Here is a 25,779-nt window from a genome sequence, read left to right on the forward strand (position 1 = left end):
AATATTTTATGTTACTCCTTTTTTTCCTTTAGAACCAAAATCTTGACATTTGCTTTTCTGACTCTGGGCATGTTATTAGAGAGACTCTGCTGGGAGGAGATCTACTTTTCATCCCTTCAGTGGGTATTTTCCTACCAAATATCTAGAACAACAGGTAAGAACTATATACCCTTAGGTTTGCTCTCTATCTTTTTTTCTCTTTGCTGAATGTCCACATAAATATAAATAATCACAGGAATCTAAATCTAAAAAAAGGAAATGGAGGGAAAAAATAAAGAAAGAAGGAAAGCGTGCTGAGAACACTAGAGCCAGAGGGCGATGCCACCATCTTTACCCTGAGTCTCTTGATTCCAGCCCGTGTGATTTGCTGGCAGTCATAGAGTTCTATCCGTTCAAGGCTGTGACAGCTCTTCAAGTGCTCCAGGGATGCATCTGTAATTAGGGGGCAGTTGTCCAGTTCAATCACCTCCAGCTGGTCATGGGCGCAGGCCCCGTTCCCCAGGTGACGAATTCCATCGTCTGTGATCAGCTCACAGTGAGACAGACTCTGCAGCCAAACAGAGCAAGGAAGGACACTGAAATACTTAATGGCATTCTTCTACCCAGAGGCCTGTGTGCAACCAAAAAGGAGAATTTTCTGGTTTGAGTCTGAAGTATATGGAGCCATCACTGGAGCCATGTGGTGAAATAAAGAACGCATACTGGAGTTGCTTGGGTTCTGCTTTTGACAATCAATGATCAACATTTCTCTGTGTGATTCTAAATATATTTTGTGAATTCCTATAATGACTGTGAAATAGTTGATAAACAAAATATCTCCCCCCACGCTCTCCACACACAAATTATTGATACTTTTCTTCTCTACAGGGACAAGTGGGGCTTAAGCTTTTCCTGTAAAAAATTTTCTGGAATTTGGACTAAATGTTGAATACCTGGTGCAGGGGCATGCCCAAATAGTTAATTAACCTAAGATGACTCTTACAGCTGTAAGATGTGGTCATCTCTTCACTTTACGAGTTTTCCTTAAATCCCTGGTTCCTCCATGCGAAACTCAGAACCCTCGACCGAAACATAGTTTAATGTGCCACAAAACACCAAAATAAGCCTAGGTACAGAACAGTCAACCAGAATGCTTTCCCACAGTGTTACTGGAAGCAGTAGCAGAGAACGACCCCTAGTAAAGCCTTGATTGGTTCTATTTTATAGGAACACTTGGTCCCAATGTGAAGCAAACCGTATTTCAGGCCATCTCATCTCCTGGATCTCTGGAAATTTAAGCACTGTTCAGGCTGGAGTGCAATTCATGTGGGAGCGAGAACTCATACTCTCCATGTCAGTTTTCAAGCTCCAAGCATTGATACAGAAAATGTTGAACTTTTCCAGTTTCTATCTCAGTTTCTCCCTTCACGCAGGTCCTCCCTTGGTCCTCTGTAAGTTGACAATTTGGAGAAATACGTTTTCCCCAAATGGTAGCCAGGCACCAAGATGAAAGTAAGAGCTGGGTTTTGATTAAATCCAATAGATACATAAAACTTCCACAGTGAAACTCACCAATACTTGAAGTCGAGGACAGTGTATAGAAAGTTGGATTAATGTGCTATCTGTTATCTGAAAGAAACATATAAGTTTATTTTAGGTATAATTCCAAAAAACTCATAGGTCATACGTCATTCTTGACTACACTAGTATTTTAGACTGATATCCTGATATCACTCATCAAATAACAGAATCGTAAGGTTGAAATCCCATCAGCTACCAGAACCTGTTCTTCTTTTTTTTTATATAAACTTATTTATTTCATCTATTTTATTTTTGGCTGAACTGGGTCTTCGTTGCTGCATGCGGGCTTTCTCTAGTTGCGGCAAGCAGGGGCTACTCTTCGTTGTGGTGCACAGGCTTCTCATTGCAGTGGCTTCTCTTGTTGCAGAGCACGGGCTCTAGGTGCACGGGCTTCAGTAGTTGTGGCTCGTGGGCTCCATAGCACAGGCTCAGCAGTTGTGGCACATGGGCTTAGCTGCTCCGCAGCATGTGGGATCTTCCCGGACCAGGGCTCGAACCCGTGTCCCCAGCATTGGCAGGCAGATTCTTAACCACTGTGCCACCAGGGAAGCCCCAGAACCTGTTCTTTGAGAACCTATCCAGGCTGGGCTTAAACTCATCTAGTCATCTTTGAACAGGTCTGTCGAAAATTGTTTGCTTTTGAAACAAATGAAAATGTGTTCCCTCATAACTTCCACCCACTGGACTTTGACCTCCTTAGGACCATCACAGAAGTGAATCAGAAGACACTGATCCATGAAAAAAATTAATGTAGGAACATCCTCAAATTTTTAGATATCTGGCCCATATTTTTATAAACCATGTCATAACTCAGGATTGATAATTGGCATGTCAGTTATTTTCCCTAAGGGTGGCAGAAAGAGGCTGCTGCTGGGTTAACTACGAACATTCAGTAAGGAAGAACTCCTGAAGGAAGAACAGTATTTTATAGTTATCTTAGGATGGAGAGTAAATCAGCATTTCTTTTCAAATTTCTCTCCAATTCTGAGATTGTTGTTATAATACACATAATTTCACAGGGGCTAAGAAATGGCAGGGGTGGGGGACTGGAGTGGGCAGGCGTGTGCACATCACTCAGAAGGACTAACACTGGAAAGGACACACAGGGCATTTAGGCATGTGCAAGAAACAGATGGATGTGAATAAGTTTTACTTTAATAAGAACCAATAGGGACTAAGTAGTGTCCGGATAACAAGTAATTTAGAAAAATTGGCGTCTATAGTTATTGAAGTATCTTCTCTTCTTTATTTTTACCATTAAAAAAATTCACTGTTCTATCTTCTTTTTAGGAGTCCCTCTTTAAAATTTCTCCCCAGCCAACTAATAAGTTGAAAGCTCTTAAAACTGGTAATAAAAAAAAACTGTTGATAAGAAGCTAAGTCTGCCTGCCTGAAGGGCAGGGTTCCATACAGAGTTGGGTCTCCAGGGTTAATGATGTAAGGGGCGCTGGGTCCAGTTAAGCTAAAAAGGGGCAGTGATTATCTATCAGTGTGCTGGGCCTTTAATTGTTTATTAGCATCATAACCCTGAAGGTTTAAGGAAATATCTTAGTATCTTTATGGTCTAAATGCCTGAGCCATCTTTCTTTCCAATGGCAATCTTATTGATGGCATGTATTTTCCTAGTTCCTTAGCAAAAATACCATGAGCACCTCTGCTGGTATGCCTGGAGGACACCTCAATAAATGGAGAGTCAGCAGTGCTGCAGGCTCCCCACTATACTAGGGTAGGGAATTGAACGTTCTGATGTGCATGTATTGTGTAAGTCTCTACCGTACTATATTTCTGAGTAAAAATCCACAATCTTACCTGAACACACTCTTCCAGGTCCATCTTTTCAAGCTCATGGCAATTCTATAAGATACAAACCCAAACATTACAGTACAAACATTTAAAATTGGGAAAAAATTAAGGTCAGAAAACTAAGAAGTAGTATTAAATAGACTGATGAAATCTTAAGAGCTTCAGTGTTGGTGTCATTCTTACATCACTTCCTGCCTTATTCCATTAATTACACATTTTTTTAAAATTTATTTTTATTTATTTATTTTTGGCTGCATTGGGTCTTCATTGCTGTGTGCGGGCTTTCTCTAGTTATGGCGAGCGGGGGTTGCTCAGCAGTTGTGGCGCAGGGGCTTAGCTGCTCCGCAGCATGTGGGATCTTCCCGGGCCAGGGCTTGAACCCGTGTCCCCCGCATTGGCAGGCAGATTCTTAACCACTGCACCACCAGGGAAGTCCCTAATTACACATTTTTAAAAGGCCTTTATCACCATTGAAATTTCTCAATTATTCCACACTTAAAAGTATCTAACATCTTAAAAGTCCAAGGGAATAAATTTCCTGAACATTGATACTGAACTAATACAGAGATCCTTTCAACCAAAAATAATTTAATGAAAATGATTTCTTTGTAAGCACAGAAGGGGAATCTGTATGTCCTCATCTAGTTATGCCATGGGCTGCCCCCGCCCCCATTAGTATTCCACTGATCTGCCTGAAAGCAAATGCCCTTCCCATGTTCCATTACACTGGTCAAAGATGGTATAATTTTAAATACTATTATTATACAGTGATTTACAAACCACTCCATGTATTAAAATCTTGTGGAGAATACAGAAAATCTCTTAAAACCTCTCCATTTAAATCAGGCTTATATGTTTCTTTCAACATTATTCTCATCCACCGGTTGCATACCAAATAACCAAATAAGCTTCTTTCAAAAGCACTAGGAAATTCCCACTTAGTTTAACATAATCTTATGAAGAGGCGGAAAATCAAGTCTCACGAAGGAATGTCATGGTCTCCAACGCACGTCTGCCTTTCCATAGCAGCTGCCTGTAGCTGCAGCCCAAGGACGCTCAGGAACGCCAGCCACAGAGACGTCCCCCCACATCCTACACCCTCAATTCTGCTGCCATTCCACATTTCCCTCATTGCTCATTCTTCTGAAATAAAACAAACCCTGAACAAAACCTACAGAACCTGAAGAAAACACTTACCCTGGCCAGAGTGGTAAAGCCTACATCTGTTAGTTGAGAACACCTTGCCACTTCTAATATTCTGTTAAAAAAACAAAGTGAAAGTCAGCCCATTGGTCCCTGAAAACTGGGTTTATTAAAACAGCAAGAATTTAAGAAAACAACCTCTTATTCCCTAAGGACTATATAACACGGAGTTACATTCACAGCTAAGCAAGTCTGTATACAGATCTTGCTATTCATTTTCATGGAGTCATCATAAAGTGGTCCTGTAAATACCACATTTTAGGGTGATGCAATCAGAAGAATATAATAGAAGCTTGTAGTTAATGCCAAAATGCATGAGAAACGCATTTAAAAGCCTTCTTGATGGCATACTGCTTACCCCCAGAGGGCAGCCTGCTCCTAGAAAACAAAGGAGATGGAGATAAATACTCTGTCTCAGTTAATCTGTTGCTAAAGTAAATTATTCTCTTTCCCTATCTTACATGTAGGCTCACTAAGATTTAAATAGCTTTTCAAAATACTATGAAGGGACTGGTTAATCATAGGCCTGTCCCAAATATGAAATTCCATACTTATGAAAAAATACCCTTAAGCTTCCTGCCTCCTCCCACAGGCTCCCAGGGAGGCCCAGTGGAGAGGGCAGCTGAGCCCCTCCCTATCAGGAACTGCTGAACACCACCCTAAATATCAACCACAGGGCTGGGGAATCAAAAATAGTAGCTCTTCTTTGTGAAAAGTCTGGTGGTGTCTGCACGACAGTACCAAAGAACACTGTATGTTTGCTTACAAATTACTAGAGAAGTTGAAAAAAAACATAAAGCTAAAGTATAAGGAATCATTACCAACTGACAATCAATTAAAATACTGTATCTAATGGGAAAGTATGATCTGACTGAACCCAACTTTTAAGTATCACATTTGAGAGCCTTTCTTTTCTAACAATAAAATAAACCATGAAGGAGAAGGGAGCTGAACATCCCTGTCTTTAAAACAGAAAAAGGTAATACGTAATGTTTTTTAGAGAGAAGACTGGCTACCTCCTCAGCTCCTGGCAAGTATTCTACTCTAGGCTTCCGAGATTACGAAGGCCCATGGCCAGGTGATTACAAAAAAGTTTTAAGAAAGTTCTTATTGGTTTACAATGATTCTTATGTGTAAGACAAGTGGTTTCATAGGTTCTGGAGATAGACTGCCTGAGATGGAACACTTGCTCCTGTACTTACTAACTGTGAGACCTTGAACAGGTTACTTGACCTGTGCTTCGGTTTTCTCACCTATAATACAGAGATAATAACAGTGCTTGTATGGTGTTATGATGATTAAATGAATTAATATTTGTAAATAATTTAAAACAGTGGCTGACATGTTTACTATATAGTAAGTACAATATAAGTTTTGTTTTAAAGAACAAAAAAGGTATATGGGGATTATCCCTATTTATTACAAATAGTGTGCTGTGTGCTCTTACAAAATCAATATGGGCTTGATAGCATGTGCATGCTAACACCGCATTCTTAGTGAACAATCAGCCAATCCTGTATTAGGTAGAGAAGAGGAGCCACAGAGAAATAAAGCTTGCTTTAAAAGACCATCAGCACAAAGGAAGAGCTGTTTTTTCTCTTTAAATACTCCCTGCTATGTACCTAGCATCATTACTACAATATAAATGATCACAGGGTGGGCTTCTAAAAACTTTCTTCAGAAAGGAATTATATGAAAGCATTAATAAGAGAAAATGCCTTTATTTCTTTTCTCAAGTAATGTGATAAAATGTTGATATTTTTCTAGTATGGATAGCCAAGAAGCAGAAAATGAGGACTATTACCCCCTGGTTCAGGCCAATTACGTGTAATCAAATGAGGTACAAAGCAAGTAGGTGCGCATCTGAAAGGGTAGTAGTGGCCTTGTAGTGTCTACCTTAAAAAATTCAAGGTTCCAAGGAATAAATATGAGTGAAGGAGGCCACTGCTCCTTTCCCCTGATTTTTTGAGATAACCAAGAAATGTTTACCTAAGCCGTGGGCAGTTCTGACCTAAAGCGTTCAGGATGGCATCTGTGATGTTGGAGCAGCCAGAGGCACAGAGGGACTGTAACTTATGGCACCCTCTGCATATAGTAATGAGACCTTCATCTGTGATTTGCTAGAAAAAAAACAAGGGGGAAAAACCCATAGTTATTAGTAACTTGGCAGAAGATAAAGACAGAAAAGTTACCTCTGTGAAACAAGCGCCAAAAAGAAATAAAAGCAGATTTGATATTAACCATGTAGTAGACCTAAAAGAAAATGAATACACTTTGTTTCTTCCTTCCAGTTCCTTTTGATTTAGTTTTCAAGAGAATCTGTGCTCATTTCTGGTGCAAAGGGAAGAAGCTATAACAGGGTTCTTTTAACCTAATGGGACTGACAAGACTGGGAACAGATGGGGTGCATCATGGTGTAGGTTCAATTAAATGATTTTAAAACCTAGAAAACAGATAAAAACAGCAGTATTTTAATAGTACAAATGCATTTACAAGTTCAAAATTGATACTGATATTAAGGTACTTTAAAAAAATGAAACAACCTGTGGATCATAGCTGTAATCTCATATCAACCATAAATCCATTTATTTCTAAATTTTAGTTTTATAATATAAAGACTATCCTACCTGGAAACAACCTAAATGTCCATTGACAGATGAATGGATAAAGAAGATGTGGCACATATATACAATGGAATATTACTCAGCCATAAAAAGGAACAAAATTGAGTTATTTGTAGTGAGGTGGATGGACCTAGAGTCTGTCATACAGAGTGAAGTAAGTCAGAAAGAGAAAAATAAATACTGCATGCTAATGCATATATATGGAATCTAGAAAATTGGTACTGATGAGCCTAGTGGTAGGGCAGGAATAAAGATGCAGATGTCGAGAATGGACTTGAGGACACAGTGGGGGAAGGGGAGGCTGGGACATAGTGAGAGAGTGGTACTGACATATATACACTACCAAACGTAAAATAGGTAGCTAGTGGGAAGCTGCTGCATAGCACAGGGAGATCAGCTCAGTGCTTTATGACCACCTAGAGGGGTGGGATAGGGAGGGTGGGAGGGAGGCTCAAGAGGGAGGGTATATATGTATGCATATAGCTGATTCACTCTGTGTAGAGCAGAAACTAACACAACATTGTAAAGCAATTATACTCCAATAAAGATGTATAAAAAAAAGACTATCCTAATTTAATGGAGATAGTTGTATCCAACTCAAATATAATTTTGTATGTTTTAAATTATTATTTTATATTATTTTAAAATGTAAAAACACGAGAGATGTTACATTAAACAAAAGATGTCATATATAAAAATCTTAACATGTTGGATATGATCAGCATTTTAATTTGTCCTGATAGATTTGCTAATTTTGTGTAAGCCTCAGAATAAAGCTCTCCTGTCATTTCTGTTTAATCAAACAGTATTCTTAGGTTACAAGGACAACTGAAAAAGAAATCAAACTTTAAATATTCACTACCTAAATCAGTATGTTCTCAGTATTATAGAACTGAAACAACATACAGATGAAAAATGGATGCTAAGGCAGATACAAGATCTGTCATGAGAATAAATCGATGAGGCATATACACATGTAGAAGTACCTTAAAAAAGTGCCACACAGGGGCTTCCCTGGTGGCGCAGTGGTTGAGAGTCTGCCTGCCGATGCAGGGGACACGGGTTCGCGCCCCGGTCCGGGAAGATCCCACATGCTGCGGAGCGACTGGGCCCGTGAGCCATGGCTGCCGAGCCTGCGCGTCCGGAGCCTGTGCTCCGCAACGGGAGAGGCCGCAACAGTGAGAGGCCCGCGTACCGCCAAAAAAAAAAAAGTGCCACACAAATGTGACTATTACTAAACAAGGATAACTGAAAGAAATGTAAATAAAGAGAGAAGCAGCAATCCATAAACGTGCATATTTAGCAGGCCAATGGAGTTTGCGTCACACATTATTAACAAAATACTGGGAGGGCTGTGCTGCCTCTTCTTTCTTAATGTTTTGAAGTCTATAAGGGATTACTGAGGAAGAAAGTCATATTACCAATACTTTAAATTGTTAAAAGAGCAAAATCTACTAAACTTTTGTGTTTTCAAATTAGTCAAGAAAAAGAGACTACATTAAGTGTGTACTTTGGTCCCTTCAATAGTTCTCGGCAGAAACTTCAAGAAGTGTCATGAATGCTGAGAATCATTTCATCACATTGTACAGAATGACAGAAGGAATGACTCATGCCCTATGATCTGGGTGAAGGTAAACAGTAAAATAAACATATGACAGAGCTGGTTCTTTAGGCTTACTGATTGGTTTCTGTCTGCTGGAAGGGTAAAGGAAGTGAAACTAAAACGGCAAACGGTAGGTATGGTGGTATACACGTATTTATATGTATGTATGTGTGTACGTACGTAACATATACACACACACACATATACAGAGTGCACATGTGTATATTTATGTATGTATATAAATAAAATCTGAAGATGTGCAAGAACAGTTTTTTCCTGTCACTGCAAGATGACGGTTTCGTGTTTACAATAGCTGTGTAAGATCTTTCTTTCAGGCCAAATATTTGTTTCATAAATGAAAGTAGGCAAATTCTGGTAGTTAGCAACTATGGAAATCAAAATATCATTCCTTTAACTCAGTCTCTAGGAGCCTCTGAAACAGATCGCTATCAGTACCATCCCTTAAGGGCTGGGAGGGCAGGGTGCTTAAATTGCACAAAACGTGGCCCTATATGTGTCACCTTTAAACTAAACAACCACTATGCTCTAAAGTTTCAGGTGACCAAACAAGAAGGAGAGAGCATTATACACAGAAGGCTTAGCAAAAACAAAGAAAACCCTCACCAACTTTTTTCATTGCTATGAGAGGCTCTCACTCCAAGGCAACATATATATGCAATTTTCAAGGCAAGAGGCAAAAGCTAAAGGTGTATTGTCAATGTTCTAGGATCCTGAATAGTTTCAGCAAATTCTCTGAACAAAATTCAGGGGGTTTGGGATAGACACAAAAAAGCTGATAGTCTAAACAAGCCAAATGTGAACTACAAATACTACTTGAAAATAATTTAAAGGGTACATTTTGCTTGTCATCTGCTTATATCAATGATTCCCAATAGTCATTACTCCCTGATAAATGTTAGTCGGTGTGACTGCAATTAATTTACCAAAAATATTTAAAATGCCGTAGCCTGTGAAAAATTTACTTCTAAAAAGTAGAGTTTTCGTAAGTAGAAGAGAAAGGGGTGCAGCTACAGTTTACCTTATTTGCAATTCTGTATAAGCTACCCTCTATCTCATCTACATCAAAGCCCCTAGGGGCGAGTACTGTTGAGCATTTAAAAAGTCATCTATGATTACTGCATCCCCAGGGTTGAAGCAGACAAACTACTGGTCTTTATGACTGAAACTCTTACAATAATATTATTGAAATGAATTACTAATACAGAAGAGTTGTGGGAAGGACTGCTTACTAAGCAAGTCTGCAAGTTCAAAGTCACCAGTTCAGGACAGTGTGCACCTATGTACTTGAGAGCTTCATCTTCTAGCTAGAAAGATTAAAAAGAGAGAAGAAATTATTACTGACATTGTTTAAAATATTTAAATCTTAAAGATTTGAGTGTACACATTCATCAACACATTCTAAATATAGCCAACCAACTTTCAAAGGAACAAATGAACCAGAAACAATGAACTATGATCATATAAACGTGTAATTCAAATGATTAGTACATTTATCAGTATCTGTTATCAGTTCTGACCAGTCAAATTCACAGTATCACCAAATCAAGGGAAAGGTAAAATAAACATTGCTTAAGGTTTACGGATTTTTCTTCCGATAAATTAAAGATGCCTTGCAGCATTTTGCTGAGGGATTTTGAAACTAAAATAACTTTCACATTGCTACACTCCCTGTAAAGTTTCTTAACAACAAACTTTCGGGAACAGGAGCTGAGAAAGAAATCTGTAGTTTATCTGCTGCTAGAAGATCAGTGCTATGCGTACAGTGTGGAGAACAGATCGCAAGTAATTGACTATAATGACGCACCCCAATCAATATTTTTCAGGATTCCATAAATAACCAGGAGCTCAAGTTGTTGTTTTAAGGTGGTCGTACTTTCAAAGCTCTGTTTCAAACCGTGGAAATCCTCCCTTCATGGTGAAAGAGTGAGGGCATTTTTTAATAGAATACAAGGCATGGTTTTAGCAACCATTAATAAAATAAGGTAATAAGAGCCTAGCCCTACTTTGTCAGTCACTTCTAAACCCACTCTTGATCATTTCCTTCCAGGTGTTGTCACCATGTCAACTCCTTTTTTTTCCCACTGTAAAACACTGAGATATTAAAATTTTTAATGACAAAATATGTTGGATTTGTGATGTGACTGGCAGGAAATAAGCATCAATACTATAAAATGTAGCTTGCTGTATACTTGGCACATTTAAGAAAGGCTCTTCGTAGTTAAACTAGTGGAAACTGCCAAGACTGTCTTCCTTGCCTATCCAGTTCAAGGTCTCAGGCAGTGACAACACGACAAGTTGTCTTTTCAGATTAAATTACATGAAACCCTTCTTGCCTGTGGCACCTGTTCCGTATTATGATTTTGTCTTCCCATCTTGCCTCCCCTCAAAAATTTATCTTTGGTCAGGCAGGTGTTAACTCTTCTATTTTTTCACTCTAGGGAAAACCCTTTAATTTTTGGTAAGCATGGGTCTTTGGTCAGTAATACACAACTACTACGTATCTCTCAAGCCAACATCTTGGGCTGCCCACCAAGTTCATGGTGCCTCTATCATTCACAAGTAAGACAGGGAGTATTACCTGTGTGCAGCCTTTTAAGAATAAGGCTTTAAGACCTCCACAGCCTCTCACTAGTGCTTGGATACCATCCTTGGTTACTTGGTCACACCAGGAAATGTTTAATTGCTCCAACAGTGGACATCCCTCACTTAGGATAAAACAAAATGAAACAAACATATGACTAAATCCAATTCCAAAGGCACCAAAGTCTCATTTTATTGGCCATCTAGTTGGGGACATATTTACTTAATGTAGATTTAGAATACAGGCAATTCTGTAACAAAAGGGGCACTTATCAACGCCTGTGGTGTTCATGTGGGACTACATCACTAGGAGGGCTAGCTCAAATCCACCTTAACTAATAAGCTCAGGCACAATGCTGTTTTTCAGATACATTAGATTTTTATGGAGGTTTATACTTTTCAAAGTATATTCTTTTTGCACTTATCACAAATTTAACCGTCTCTATATAGGAAATGGAAATTAAGCGACTGGTTCAAGTTAACAGAGTAATTAATGAAGAGTCAGATTCAAACTCAAATTCTCTATCAAATAATTCAAGTACTTATCAAAGTAATAATGAGGCCATTTAAACTTTTATTTAAAAAATTACAAAGGATCTGTAAATTCTCTCTCTTGGGAAGTATCTAGGGTACAGTTTCCACAGGCTGAATTTAGGATATATTGTATTATTAGATCTCTGCCTTCTATCAAACACTAGCTTCATCTTTGATCTTTGATTTCACATTTAAACTATGGAAGAATCCCAAGCTCTGTGGCATTCTTTGGAAAATACTGCTTTAATTGTTTTATAAAATAAAGCCAGGGGATCTTAGTTCAAGTTTATTCTTCAACATTAATAGTGTGACTTCAGGCAAGTCACTTCGGGAAGCCTGACGGAACCTCTCTTAAACCAAGATTAGCAGTAGCCCTTCTATGTTCTCCCCAAACTAATGCACTCATTTCTACCATAGCACTTATCCCGCTGTAATATGACAACACATTTAGTTTTTTTTTCTTCCACGAGACTCTGAGCAACTTAAGGGCAGCAACAATATCTATTCAGTTACCTCCCATGGTTGAACCACAGTACCCGGCATTCAAAAATGTTTTAGATTTTCTTATCTGTAAAGTGTCTGTCCTATCTACCTCACAAGATTTCAAAATAAATGAGATCATTTATGTGAATTACTTATGAACTATAAACACTGTTATACTATCTTATTTATTATCCTACACCAGCCTTAGATACATGTGTTCAGTGCTCATAAGGAAGGTATAGAAGGAGACACATTTTCAGATTACTCACACTCTACTTAACTAAATTTACATTTCGTCTTTTAATGGCTTAATTCTTACTATTCATAAATGTAACTAATACATGGCACCACGACTTTTATAAAAGGCTGATAAAAAAGTAAAAGTACAAAGACATTGGGCATTTCACCCTCCTTTTAAGATATACCTTTTTGTAATGCACTTTTAAAAAATACAGTAACATTAAAACAATGAAAACTTACTGAGCACTTACTATATATACAGAATCCTGCTAAGCACTTCATTCATGTACAAACTGTACTATTCTGTTCAGAAATCCTAGTTACCTCTATCATTTCACCTGAATGTGTCCTGTAATTTGGGCAAGTAGTAAAACAAAGGATCTATTTTGAACTACAGTACGTATCTATAAAACATAGTTTCCTTCAATTCCAACTTTATTTTAGTTAATAAAAAAATAAGTATCTGTTCTGATTATTGGACATTCTTGTTGTAAGAAATTTACCTCAGAGCTTTTAGAGACATGTTTGTTATTGATGTACAGGAAGCCAAGTCAAGGTGCCTGAGTTTGGAACAGAACTTGCTAAGGCTAGTACATGTACTGAAAAATGGAAAAAGGAGAAAATAATGAATAAACAAATAAGAACACATCCTACTAAGGATATTAGTATGATATACTAATATCATACACAATTCTCAATAAACAAATAAGAACACATCCTTGGAATATCATACATGACTCTCACATGTTACAAGAACTGTAAAATTTCCATACCCCAAATAAAAGTAGTTATAAATCCAGGGACCTTTCATGCTGAGGAAGAGGCAGGTTTACAAAGGATAAAAAAAGCTGTGCTGTTTATGAGAATGTGCATGAGGGGAAGATGGCGCCTGATTCACATTTGGAAATGTTAGTAGCTACTGACAGCAAACTACATTTGTGCTGATAAGAGATCTACATGCATTTTGTAAATTCAGGAACACCAGAAAGCTAGCTAGTACCTGCCAGCAAGTGGTGAAACATGAAGCCCAAAACCTCTGTCTCTGGTCTTTCACTTAAATCTCTTTCTGCTCAGATAACCTTCTGCATGGCAGTAATGAAAAAATAGGATTTTTGCAAGGTATACAGAGGATGGACCAGTGTTGGGCTGAAATAAACTAAGTTATGTAAATTACTGCCTGCTTTCCTTTATGAATTCCTTAAAGGCTCTTTTCCCACAGTGGTCAAGTTCCTCATTTAAACTTTTTTTTAATTACAGACAATCTCAAATATACTCAAGAATGAATAACAGAGAATGCACACGTACCATCATTAAGCTTTGACATTTATCAATGTTCTACTATTGCTATTTCATCTATTTTTCTCCTTTGTTTGTTTCAGTATTTTAGAGCGAATCCCAGACATATTATTTTACCTGTAAATATTTCAGGACATATTTCTAAATAAGGATTTTAATTCCTTAATGTCTGACACCCAGTCTGTGTTCAAGTTTCCTCAATTGCCTCATAAATGCCTTTGTCAAATTGCCTCTTGTGGTTTTATTTTGCAATTTTGTAATGAACACTCTTTCTTGTGTTTGTTAACCATTCATCTCTTTCCTTGGTGAAATGTCTAAGTGCTCAGGCTTTTTTTTTTTTTTTTTAATTTATTTATTTTTTTGGCCATGCAGCACGGCATGCAGAAAGAACCTTAATTCCCCAACCAGGGATTGAACCCATGCTCCCTGCAGTGGAAGCATGGAGTCTTGACTACTGGACCGCCAGGGAAGTCCCAGGCCTATTTTTAATTGGATTGCCTTGTTATCGATTGTAAGAATTCTCTATATATTCTTGATACACATCTTCTTTAATTTCTCTCAGTAATGTTTTATGGTTTTCAGAGTCGAAATCTGGCATTCCTTTTGGATTTATGTTACCTGCCAAAAGAGACAGTCTTACTTCCTTCCTATTGGTATGCTCTTTTTTTGTAAACTTATTGCACTGGCTAGAATCCCCAGCAGAATGTTGAATAGAAACTCACTTTGCTCCTGACTTTAAGGTAAGGCATTCAGTCTCTCACCATTAAGTACATTGTTAGCAGTAGGATTTTCATGGAAGCTTTTGATCAGATTAAGGAAACTCCTTTCTATTCCTAGTTTGATTTTTTTTTTTTTTTCTTGGCTGCGCCTGGAGGCTTACAGGATCTTACTTCCCCAACCAGGGACTGAACCCCGGGCCCTGTCAGTGAAACTGCTGAGTCCTAACCACTGCACCTCCAGGGAATTCCCTGTTTAAAATTTTTATCACGAATGAATGTTGCATTTTGTCATGTGCTTTTACTGTATCTAATGATGTATTAGTTAGCTACTGTTGCACAGCAAATTACCTCAGGAATGAGCAGCTTAAAACAATAATTATTTATTATCTCATGGTTTTCATGGATCAGAAACAGAGGCACAGGCAGCTTAGCAGGGCGACTCTGACGCCACGTCTCTCACAAGGCTACCATCAAGGTACTACTGGCCACAGCTGCAATCATCTCAAAGGTAACTAGGTACAGGTTCCCTTCCAAGCTCATTTAGGCGGATGTTGGCAGACCTTAGACGATCTAATTCCAAGCTTACTCATTTGGTTTTTGATCTATTCAGGTTCTTGCTGGCTGCTGGCCAGAGACCTCAGTTTCTTGCCACATGGACCTCTCCACAGAGCTACTCACAACAGGGCAGCTTGCTTCCCCAGAGCTGGAGAAGAAAGTAGAGCAAGACAGAAGTCAAAGTCTTTTTGTAACCTAATCTCCAAAGAGATATCCAATCTCTTTTGCAGTATTCTATTGTTAGAAATGAGTTACTAGGTCCAGTCCACGCTCAAGGGGAAAAGATTACACAAAGGTGCAAATATGAGGAGGCAGGGATTATTTGGGGGTCATTTTAGAGGCTGCCTATCATAGTGAGATGATCATGCGGTTTCTGTCCTTTATTCCAGAGGGCAGTAAATCTCACCAGCTGCCTATTTTTATATGGCCACAAGTCAAGAATGGTTTTGGCATTTCTAAATGGTTGAAAGAAGATACTATTTTGTGACATGTGAAAATTAAATGAAATTAAAATCTCAGCACCATGCAATAAAGTTTTATTGGAGCACAGTCATGCTCATTTGTTTATGTATTGTCTGTGGCCACTTTGTAAAACATTGGCAATGTTTGTAAAACACTGGCAGAGTTGAGCAGCTGTGACAGAGACCATATGGCCAACAAAGCCTTAAATATTTCCTTATCCAGCCCCATACAGAAAAAGTTTGTTGATCTCTACTTTATTTTACTAATTATTATGAACTATTACATTAACTGATTTTCAGATGTTATACCACACTTGTATTTCTGGGATAAATCCCAGTTGGTTAAGATCCAGCCCTTTTATATGTTGCTGGATTCAGTTTGCTAAAATTTTGTTAAGTATTTCTGCATCTCTGTTCCTGAGGAATACAGTAGATTTCCTTTTATTGTGATATCTTTGTTTGGCTTTGACATCAGATATTTTTGGTATCAGAAAAATATTGGCCGGAGAAAACAAGTTATGAAGTATTTCTTCTTTTACTTTATGAGTGAGTTTGAGTATTGGTGTTATTTTTTTCTTTAAATATTTGATGGACTCACCAGTGAAGTAAGTCATCTGGGCTTGGGCTTTTTTTGTGGGACAATTTTGAATTACTGAATTTACTTGCTATAGATCTATTCAGATTGTCTATTTTCCTGTTGAGTCAAATTTGGTAATCTGTGCCTTCCCAGGAATTTGTCCATTTCACCTAGGTTGTCTGATTTGTTAGTATGAAGTTATTTATGGTATTACCTGATAAACATTTCATCTGTCTTTTGGCTAAAGTACTTAGTTCTCTCCTTTATTCCTGCTTTTGATAATCTGGGTCTTGTCTCTTACTTTCTTAGTCTAGGTTTGTCAATTTAAAAAACTTTTTTCAATGAACCAGCTCTTGGTTTCATTGATTTTATCACTGTTTTTGTTTCCTACTTCTCTGATATCCAATCTAATCTTTATTTTTTTCCTTCTTTTTGCTTTGCGCTTTGCCTTTCTTTCTATTTTCTTAAAGTTGAAGGTTGTTACTGATTTGAGCTTTCTTTCTTTCCTTTTTGTGATATAGGAATAAAGAGTTGTATCATTACCTTGGCTGAATCACATAAATTTTGGTAGCTTTTCATTTTCATTCAATTCAAAATTATTTAGAAGCATGATGCTGAATTTCCAAATACTTGAGCTTTTCCCACATTTTGTTCTGTCATGAATCTCTAGTTTAATTCTCTAGTTCTGGTCAGAGAACATATTTTGAATGATTTTAATCTTCTTAAACTGATTAAGACTTGTTTAGTGGCCCAATCTATGCTCTATCCTGGAGAATGTTCCAGTATGTTTGTAAAGAATGTTTATTCTGTAATCATTGGGTGGAGTGTTCTATCTGCATAGTATGCATTTTTCCATCTGTTTACTTTCAACCTATTTGCGGCTTTGAATCTAAAGCATGTCTCTTGTAGACAGCACATAGTTGCGTCTTGCTTTTTGTTTTTGGCTGCATTGGGTCTTCGTTGCTGTGTGCAGGCTTCTCTAGTCGTGGCGAGCGGGGTCTACTCTTCGTTGCAGTGCGTGGGCTTCTCATTGTGGTGGCTTCTCTAGTTGTGGGCCACCGGCTCTAGGCACACGGGCTTCAGTAGTTATGGCACGTGGGCTCAGTAGTTGTGTTGTGGGCTCTAGAGCGCAGGCTCAGTAGTTGTGGCGCACGGGCTTAGTTGCTCCGTGGCATGTGGGATCTTCCCGGATCAGGGCTCGAACCCACATCCCCTGCATTGGCAGGTGGATTCTTAGCCACCGCGCCACGAGGCAAGCCCCGGGTGTTGCTTTTTAATCCATATTGATAATCTGTCTTTTGGGTGAAGAGTTCGGTCTGTCTACATTTAATAAAATTATTGATATGGTTGGATTTTCCCTCCCATTTTGCAATCCTTTTCTATTTGCTTCATGCTTTTTTCGAGTTTGTTTTTCTGTGTCTCCTTTACTGTTTTCTTGTTTTAAGTGTACTGTTTCAATTCCTCTGTTGACTTTTTACCTTTTTCTTTCTCTAATTATTTTCTTATAGTCTGCTCATGGAATACCATATGTATCTTAACTTACCACAATCTATTTCAAAACAATAACTTAGGGACTTCCCTGGTGGTCTAGTGGTAAAGAATCTGCCTTCTAATGCAGGGGATGCAGGTTCGATCCCTGGTCGGGGAACTAAGATCCCACATGCCACGGGGCAACTAAGCCCACGTGCCACAACTACTGAGCCCATGAGCCTCAACTAGATAGCCCGTGTGCTGCAAACTACAGAGCCCACGTGCTCTGGAACCCACACTCCACAACTAGAGAGAGAAAAAAACAACCTGCACACCACAACTAGAGAGAAGCCCGCATACCATAACTAAAGATCCTGCACACCTTAACAAAGATCCCACATGCCACAACTAAGACCCAACACAGCCAAAAAAATAAAATAAATTAAAACAAACAAACCAATAACTTAATGCGCATAAAGCACAAGCATGTTGCTTCAGTACATAATGGTTCCCTCCTCTCTCCTTTGTGCTATTATTTTCATATGTTCAAATATATTTCATATATTACTTCTATATATATATTATAGACCTAACAATACAATGTTATAATGATTGCTTTATACAATCTTCTATTTTCTAAAGAAGTTAAGAGAAGATATGAAAAAGTCAGAGTCTTAGATTTACCCACATATTTACCGTTTCCGATGCTTTTCATTTACCAATTCCTATGGATCCGAGTTACTGTCTGGTATTTATTTCCTTTCATCCTGAAGGGCTTCCTTTACTATTTCTTGCCAGGCATATTTACTAGGGACAAATTCTCTCCCTTTTTATCTGGGAATGTCATTATTTTGCCTACATTTACAGAGGACAGTTTTGCTAGATACAGAATTCTTGTTTTGTTCCTTTCAGCACACTGAGTATGTCACATGGCTCTGGTTTCCATTATTTCTGATTAGGTCACCCATTAACCAAATATTCTTTTTGTATACATGAGTTATTTTCCTTTTGCTGCTTTCAAAAATTTCTGTGTTCTATTTTCAACAGTTTGGCCCTAACATGTCTATATGGATATTTTTATCCTTCTTAGGGTTCAATGAACTTCTTAGATGTGTAGATTAACGTCTTTCATCAAATTTGGAAGGCTTTCTGCCACTAATTTCTCACTTTTTTTTCTTCCTGCCTCTTTCTATCTTGTCTGGGATTCATTCACATTCTACTCTTTTTTTTTTTTTTTTTTTGGCAGTACGCGGGCCTCTCACTATTGTGGCCTCTCCCGTTGCAGAGCACAGGCTCTGGACGCGCAGGCTCAGTGGCCATGGCTCACAGGCCCAGCTGCTCCACGGCATGTGGGATCTTCCCGGACTGGGGCACGAACCCGTGTCCTCTGCATTGGCAGGCAGACTCTCAACCAATGCGCCACCAGGGAAGCCCCCACATTCTACTCTTGATGTTGTTCCACAGGTCTCTGAGGCTCTGTCCATTTTTCTTTAATCTTTCTGTTCTTTAGACTGGATGGATAATTGCTACAGATCTCTAAATTTATTTTTTTTATATTTATTTATTTATTTTTGGCGGCATGGGTCTTCATTGCTGCACAAGGGCTTTTCTCTAGTTGCGGCGAGTGGGGGCTACTCTTTGTTGCGGTGCGCAGGCTTCTCATTGCGGTGGCCTTTCTTGTTGCGGAGCACAGGCTCTAGGCACGTGGGCTTCAGTAGTTGTGGCACATGGGCTCAGTAGTTGTGGCTCACGGGCTTAGCTGCTCCATGGCATGTGGGCTCTTCCCGGACCAAGGATTGAACCCGTGTTCCCTGCGTTGGCAGGCAGATTCTTAACCACTGCGCCACCAGGGAAGCCCTACAGATCTCTAAATTTATTGATTGATTACCTGTTTTTCTGGGTTTTTTTTCCCTCTAGCTTTACTGACATGTAATTGACATATAACATTATGTAAGTTTAAGGTATACAATGTGATGACTTGATACACATATATGTTGTGGAATGTTTACTACAAGAAGGTTAGTTAACACACTGTTTACCTCACATAAATACCATTTTGTTGTTGCTACAGTGAAAACATTTAAAATCTACTCTCAAGTATACAATACAGTACTGTTAACTACAGCCATCATGCTATATATGTTTTAGATACTGTATTTCCAATTCCAGAGTTTCCATTTGGCTCATATTTTACAATTTCTTTTAATTGATATTCTCTATTTAACGAGTTATTATTATCATACTTTGCTTTTGAAAATTGGGTATATAATTAACATGTAACATTATATTAGTTTTAGGTGTACAACAAAATGATTCAATATACACATATATTGCAAAATGATTACCACAATAAGTCCATCCATTACTACGCATGGCTCCAATTTTTTTTTCTTGTGATGAAAACTTAAATTTCTTTCTTTCTTTCTGGCTGCATTGGGTCTTCGCTGCTGCGCACGGGCTTCTCATTGCAGTGGTTTCTCTTGTTGTGGAGCACAGGCTCTAGGCGCACAGGCTTCGTAGTTGTGGCACTCAGGCTCAGTAGTTGTGGCTCTCAGGGTCTAGGGCTCAAGCTCAGTAGTTGTGGCACACAGACTTAGTTGCTCCGCGGCATGTGGGATCTTCCTGGAGCAGGGCTCGAACCTGTGTCCCCTGCATTGGCAGGCGGATTCTTAACCACTGCGCCACCAGGGAAGTCCATGAAAAGTTTTAAGACCTACTTTCCTTTAATTTTTAGAAATCTGATTTCAGTGTATGTAACGTGCACATATTTTTATTAAGTTTATCCTTAAGTATTTTATGTTCTTTGATGTTACCACGAATGTTGCTATATTTAAAATTTCATTTTCCATTTGTTCGTTGATGGTTTACGGATACAGAATTAATTTTTGCATATTGGCCATGTTTCCTGTGAACTTGCTAGAACCCTATCATGCCATTTAAAAATTATTTTCTAATCTGTATGACCCCGCTTTTTCTTCCCTTATTGTACTAGGTGGATTTCCAGTACAATGTTGAATAGATGTAGTAGACCTAATATCCATGCTTTGACCTTAGGGGGAAATGTTCAGTATTTTATGACTAAATACAATGTTAAAATTAGGTTTTTCATATATACGAGTTATCAGGTTGAGGAAGTTACCTTCTCCTAGTTTGTTTAGAGATTTTATCCTTAATGGGTGTTTAATTTTGTAAAATGCTTTTTCTGGATCTATTGAGATGATCATGTGATTTTTCTTCTTTGATCTGTTATTAAGTTGGAACTTAATAACACTGACTGATTTTGCATGTTAAAACAACCTTACATTTCCAAGATAAATCCAAATTGATTATGATTTATTACCCTTTTCATATGTTGCTGGGTTCAATTTGATAATATTTTGTTACGGATTTTTACATGTGCATGTGGGACATTGGCCAGTAGTTTCCTTTTCCTATAATTTTTATTTTATTTTTGATATCATGGTAATGATGATCTCATATAATGAGTTAGAAAGTTTTCCCTCCTCCTCTATTTTTTTGAAAGATTATTCCTTTCTAAAATATTCGATAGAATTCAGTACTGTCCAAGCCTAGAAGTTTTTGTTTTTATTTTTTGGTGGTAAGGTTTTTAATCACCAATCCAGTTTATAAAGATATAAGGCGGGCTTCCCTGGTGGCGCAGTGGTTGAGAGTCTGCCTGCCAATGCAGGGGACACGGGTTCAAGCCCTGGTCTGGGAAGATCCCACGTGCCACGGAGCAGCTGGGCCCGTGAGCTACAAATACTGAGCTCTGCGCGTCTGGAGCCTGTGCTCCGCAGCAAGAGAGGCTGCGACAGTGAGAGGCCCGCGCACCGCGATGAAGAGGGGCCCCCGCTTGCCACAACTAGAGAAAGCCCTCGCACAGAAACGAAGACCCAACACAGCCAAAAATAAATAAATGAATAAATAAATTTATAAAAAAAAAAAAAAGATATAAGGCTATTCAGATTTTCTATTTCTTTACAGTTTTGGTAATTTGTGTCTTTTAAGGAAATTATCTATTTCATCTAAGCTGTCAAATTTATTGGCATAAAATTGCTCATAACATCCTCTAATTACCTTTTGAATATGTGTAGAAACTTTAGTGATATTTCTTCTTACAGTCTTGGTACTGGTGATTTGTGTCTTCTTTCTTGACTAATCTCAACAGAGGTCGATCAAGCTTATTGATTTTATTTCAAAGAAACAGCTTCTGGTTTCATGGATTTTTCTCTACTCTATGCCCATTTTTTATTTCATTGATTTCCACCATTATCTTTTTTATTTCCTTCCTTTTACTTATTGTAGATTTACTTTTCTTCCTCTAGTTTTCAAAGGTGGAAGATTTGATTTTAAACCTTTCTTTTAAGATAAGCATTTACAGGACTTCACTGGTGGTACAGTGGTTAAGAATCCACCTGCCAATGCAGGGGACATGGGTTCGAGCCCTGGTCCGGGAAGATCCCATATGATGCAGAGCAACTAAGCCCGTGTGCCACAACTACTGAGCCTGCGCTCTAGAGCCCGCGAGCCACAACTGCTGAGTGCACGTGCCACAACTACTGAAGCCTGTGCGCCTAGAGCCGTGCTCCGCAACAAGAGAAGCCACCGCAATGAGAAGCCCGCACACCGCAACGAAGAGTAGTCCCTGCTCGCCGCAACTAGAGAAAGCCTGTGTGCAGCAAAGAAGACCCAACGCAGCCACAAAAAAAAGATAAGCATTCACAGCTATACATTTTGCTCTAAGCACTGCCTTCAATGAATTCCACAAGATTCGAATGTTGTGTTGCCACTATCACACAGCGAAACTTATTTTGTAATTTTCTTTGTAATTTATTCCTTGACTCACGGATTATTCAGAAGGGTGATATTTAATTTTCAAAATTTCCGGATATGTGCTATTTGATTTCTACTTTAGTTCTGTTGAGGCCATAGAATACTCTCAATATGATCTCAATCATTCTAAATTTACGGAAATTTGTTTTATGGCTGATTATTTGGTATATCTTATTGAATATCCCAGTAATGAAAAGCATGCTTTCTGGTACAGCATTCTATGTCACTTAGGACAAGTTCACTGATAGTGTTGCTCAAGTCATCTATAGCTTCTCCATTTTCTTTTTTTTTTTTTTTTTGTCTACTTGTTTTATTTTTACTGAAAGAGGAGGGTACTATTTAATATCCTTCCATCTACTCTTCTTCCTGAAGTTTACATCATCTGATATTAATAACCACTCCAACTTTCCTGTGATTAGTGTTTGTGATAGTATATCTTTTTCCATCCTTCTACTCTTTTTTCTGGGGGGGGTATGTCACATGGTGTGAGGGATCTTAGTTCCCCATCCAGGGATCAAACCATCACCCCCTGCAGTCGAAGCACAGAGTCTTAACCATTGGGTCTCCAGGGAAGTCCCCCATCCTTGTACTCTTTTTTTTTTTTTAAGAGAAATTTTCCCTTTTTAAATAATTAATTAAATTTTGGCTGCACTGGGTCTTTGTTGCAGTGTGCGGGCTCTTCATTGCACACGGGCTCTAGAGCAATGGGCTCAGTGGTTGCAGCACACAAGCTTAGTTGCCCCACGGCATGTGGGATCTTAGTTTCCCAACCAGGGATCAAACCCAGGCCCCCTGCATTGGCAGTGTGGAGTCTTAACCGCTGCACCACCAGGTAAGTCCCTCACCATCCTTTTGCTCTCAATCTCCATATTATCTTTAAGTTTTCTTGAATTCTTGAGCATATTTGTAATTGCTCTTTTTAAACGTTTGGATGGTCAATTTTATAAACTGTCCTTTCTGGGTCTGTTTCTATTGCCTAGTTTTTCTTCTGGTTCTTCTTCTGGTATCACTTCCTGCTTCTTTGCATGTATTGTAATATTTGATGGGATGCTGGAAATTATGCTACACATTGCTGAGCATCTAGACTTTGTGTCTCTCTTTAAAGAATGTTGAGTTTTGATTTAGCAGGCAGTTAAATTAGTTGTGAATCAATTTGATCCTGATTTTTTTCCTTTTAGCCTTTATTAGGGCTGGTCTAGTTTAGCTCCACTACCAAGGTGTGACCCTTCTGAAGTCTCTATTCAATGTCCCAAGGTGTTCAGTGAGCTTTCTCCATTTTGATTAGTCACAACTCCCAACCTTATTTAAGCTCTGGCAATTCTTCAGTTCAGTTTCCCAGTAATTGTTCTTTCCTTATTAGATGTTCTTTGCCCAGCTTTGTGGGGTCTCAATATGTGCATATATAGTTTACTATTCAGCCAAATTTGTGTAGATTTCTGTAGCCCTTTTTTGAGTAGCTCCCCGCTCTCCAGACACATATTTAGCCATGCTGGTCTCCCTGAACTTTGATCTCTTTCTCTTCAAATCAGCCAGAACTTTGTGCTGTGCTTGGGTTCCTTCTCCTTGTGCCATTATCTAGAAAATGCCACCAAGCAGAAAGCCAGGGCAATCATAAGGCTCACCTCATTTGTTTCTCAGTCCTGCTCTGCATGTTGTCCAACATCTAATACTGCTTGTTTTCTATGCTTTGTACAGTTTTAGAGTTGTTTACAGCAGGAGGGCAGTGACTGTAATCATCAGAAGCAGAAGTCTCCACCTTTGATTTTAAAGTTTGTATCTTTTTTCTTTTAAGCTATGTTTAATATACACTAAGTCCCCTACATATGAACCTTCAAGTCGCGGACTTTCAAAGATGCGACCGTGTGTTACATCAATGTCAGGCGTGAGTGAAATTGCAGCTTGCCCTCCGTCTCCTACTGCTGACGATCCTTCAGCTCTACCGTCTCCCACCTCCTCTCCCTCCTCCAGTCAGTAACTCTTCTTGCTTGTTCACTCGATGCCAGCCTCTGTATGCCAGCTGTTGTGCTGTACTACTGTACTTTTCAAGGTACTGTACTGTAAGATTAAAAACGTTTTATTTTTTGTGGTTTTTTAAATGTATTATTTGTGTGAAAAGTATTATAAATCTATACCGTACAGGACTACATAGCTGATTGTGTCAGTTGGGTACCTAGGCTAACTTTCTTGGACTTACAAACAAACTGGACTTAAGAACATGCTCTTGGAACGGAACTCGTTTGTATGTAGGGGACTTACTGTATTTCTAAAGTCACTAGAACATGCAAAATTCTGAACATTAACCAGTGCTTATTTGATAATTTTAAGATATTATGGGTTTTTTAAGGAGTGGTAAAGTTAATGTGCTTATGTTAAAAGCTTTTATCTTTCAGAAATGCATATTTTAGAAATGCATATTTACAGATTAAATAATACAGTGTCTAGGGCTTTTTTCAAAATAAAACAAAATGAGTAAGATAAAAGGGCAGGGGTATAGAAAAAACGAGACTAGCCATAAAGTGACAAGTTCTGTTATCAGTTTGAAGCTGGGTGAGAGGTTCACTATACTATTTTGTCTAGATTGGCATATATTTAAATTTTTCATAAGAAATCAAAAGTCAGTAGAAGTAATATCTGTGTGGTTATACCTCCAACTTGATATGAATTGGTTCATGTGTTCTATTTTGTTTTCAATTTTTAGGGACTGCTTTTTTTTTTTTGACTTAATCCATATTTCAATTATATAAAATATTTACATTTAATTTTAAAGTAAAATTACAAAACATGATACTTCAGAGGTCTCCCTTTCATTCTTGTCTCTTCATGGTTTTTCTCTCCCCATAAGTAACCATTTTATTCATTTATGATGATTTTTCCATTGTTTCTTTTGAAAATATAAATCCTCAGACACTTTCTTGAATTAAAAGTTAACAAGTTGTGGGATTTCCCTGGCTGCGCAGTGGTTAAGAATCCGCCTGCCAATGCAGGGGACACGGGTTCGATTCCTGGTCCGGGAAGAGCCCACAGGCTGCAGAACAACTAAGCCCGTGTGCCACAACTACTGAGTCTGCGCTCTAGAGCCCATGAGCCACAACTACTGAGCCCGTGTGCCACAACTACTAAAGCTGGGGCGCCTAGAGCCCATGTTCCGTAACAAGAGAAGCCACCACAATGGGAAGCCCGCACACTGCAACGGAGAGGCGCGCCCGCTCGCTGCAAC

General features: G+C 38.6%; 1 protein-coding gene across 3 annotated transcripts in view; it reads right to left on the bottom strand.

Annotated features, from left to right (window-relative positions):
• FBXL20 (F-box and leucine rich repeat protein 20) overlaps positions 1 to 25,779 on the bottom strand; it is a 118,265-nt gene that overhangs the window by 8,046 nt on the left and 84,440 nt on the right. For 2 of the 3 annotated variants that reach the window (XM_032617908.1, XM_032617909.1), the window contains exons 7-14: positions 13,155 to 13,250; positions 11,393 to 11,519; positions 10,044 to 10,118; positions 6,556 to 6,686; positions 4,561 to 4,621; positions 3,370 to 3,414; positions 1,552 to 1,608; positions 335 to 547 (exon numbers count right to left, since the gene is read on the bottom strand). In XM_032617908.1, coding sequence (XP_032473799.1) covers positions 335 to 547; positions 1,552 to 1,608; positions 3,370 to 3,414; positions 4,561 to 4,621; positions 6,556 to 6,686; positions 10,044 to 10,118; positions 11,393 to 11,519; positions 13,155 to 13,250 — 805 coding nt within the window. The remainder of the gene's footprint in view (positions 1 to 334; positions 548 to 1,551; positions 1,609 to 3,369; positions 3,415 to 4,560; positions 4,622 to 6,555; positions 6,687 to 10,043; positions 10,119 to 11,392; positions 11,520 to 13,154; positions 13,251 to 25,779) is intronic. The other variant, XM_032617910.1, reaches the window with a different exon arrangement.

The sequence above is a fragment of the Phocoena sinus genome, chromosome 20, assembly GCF_008692025.1.
Source record: "Phocoena sinus isolate mPhoSin1 chromosome 20, mPhoSin1.pri, whole genome shotgun sequence".
Taxonomy (NCBI): Eukaryota; Metazoa; Chordata; class Mammalia; order Artiodactyla; family Phocoenidae; genus Phocoena; species Phocoena sinus.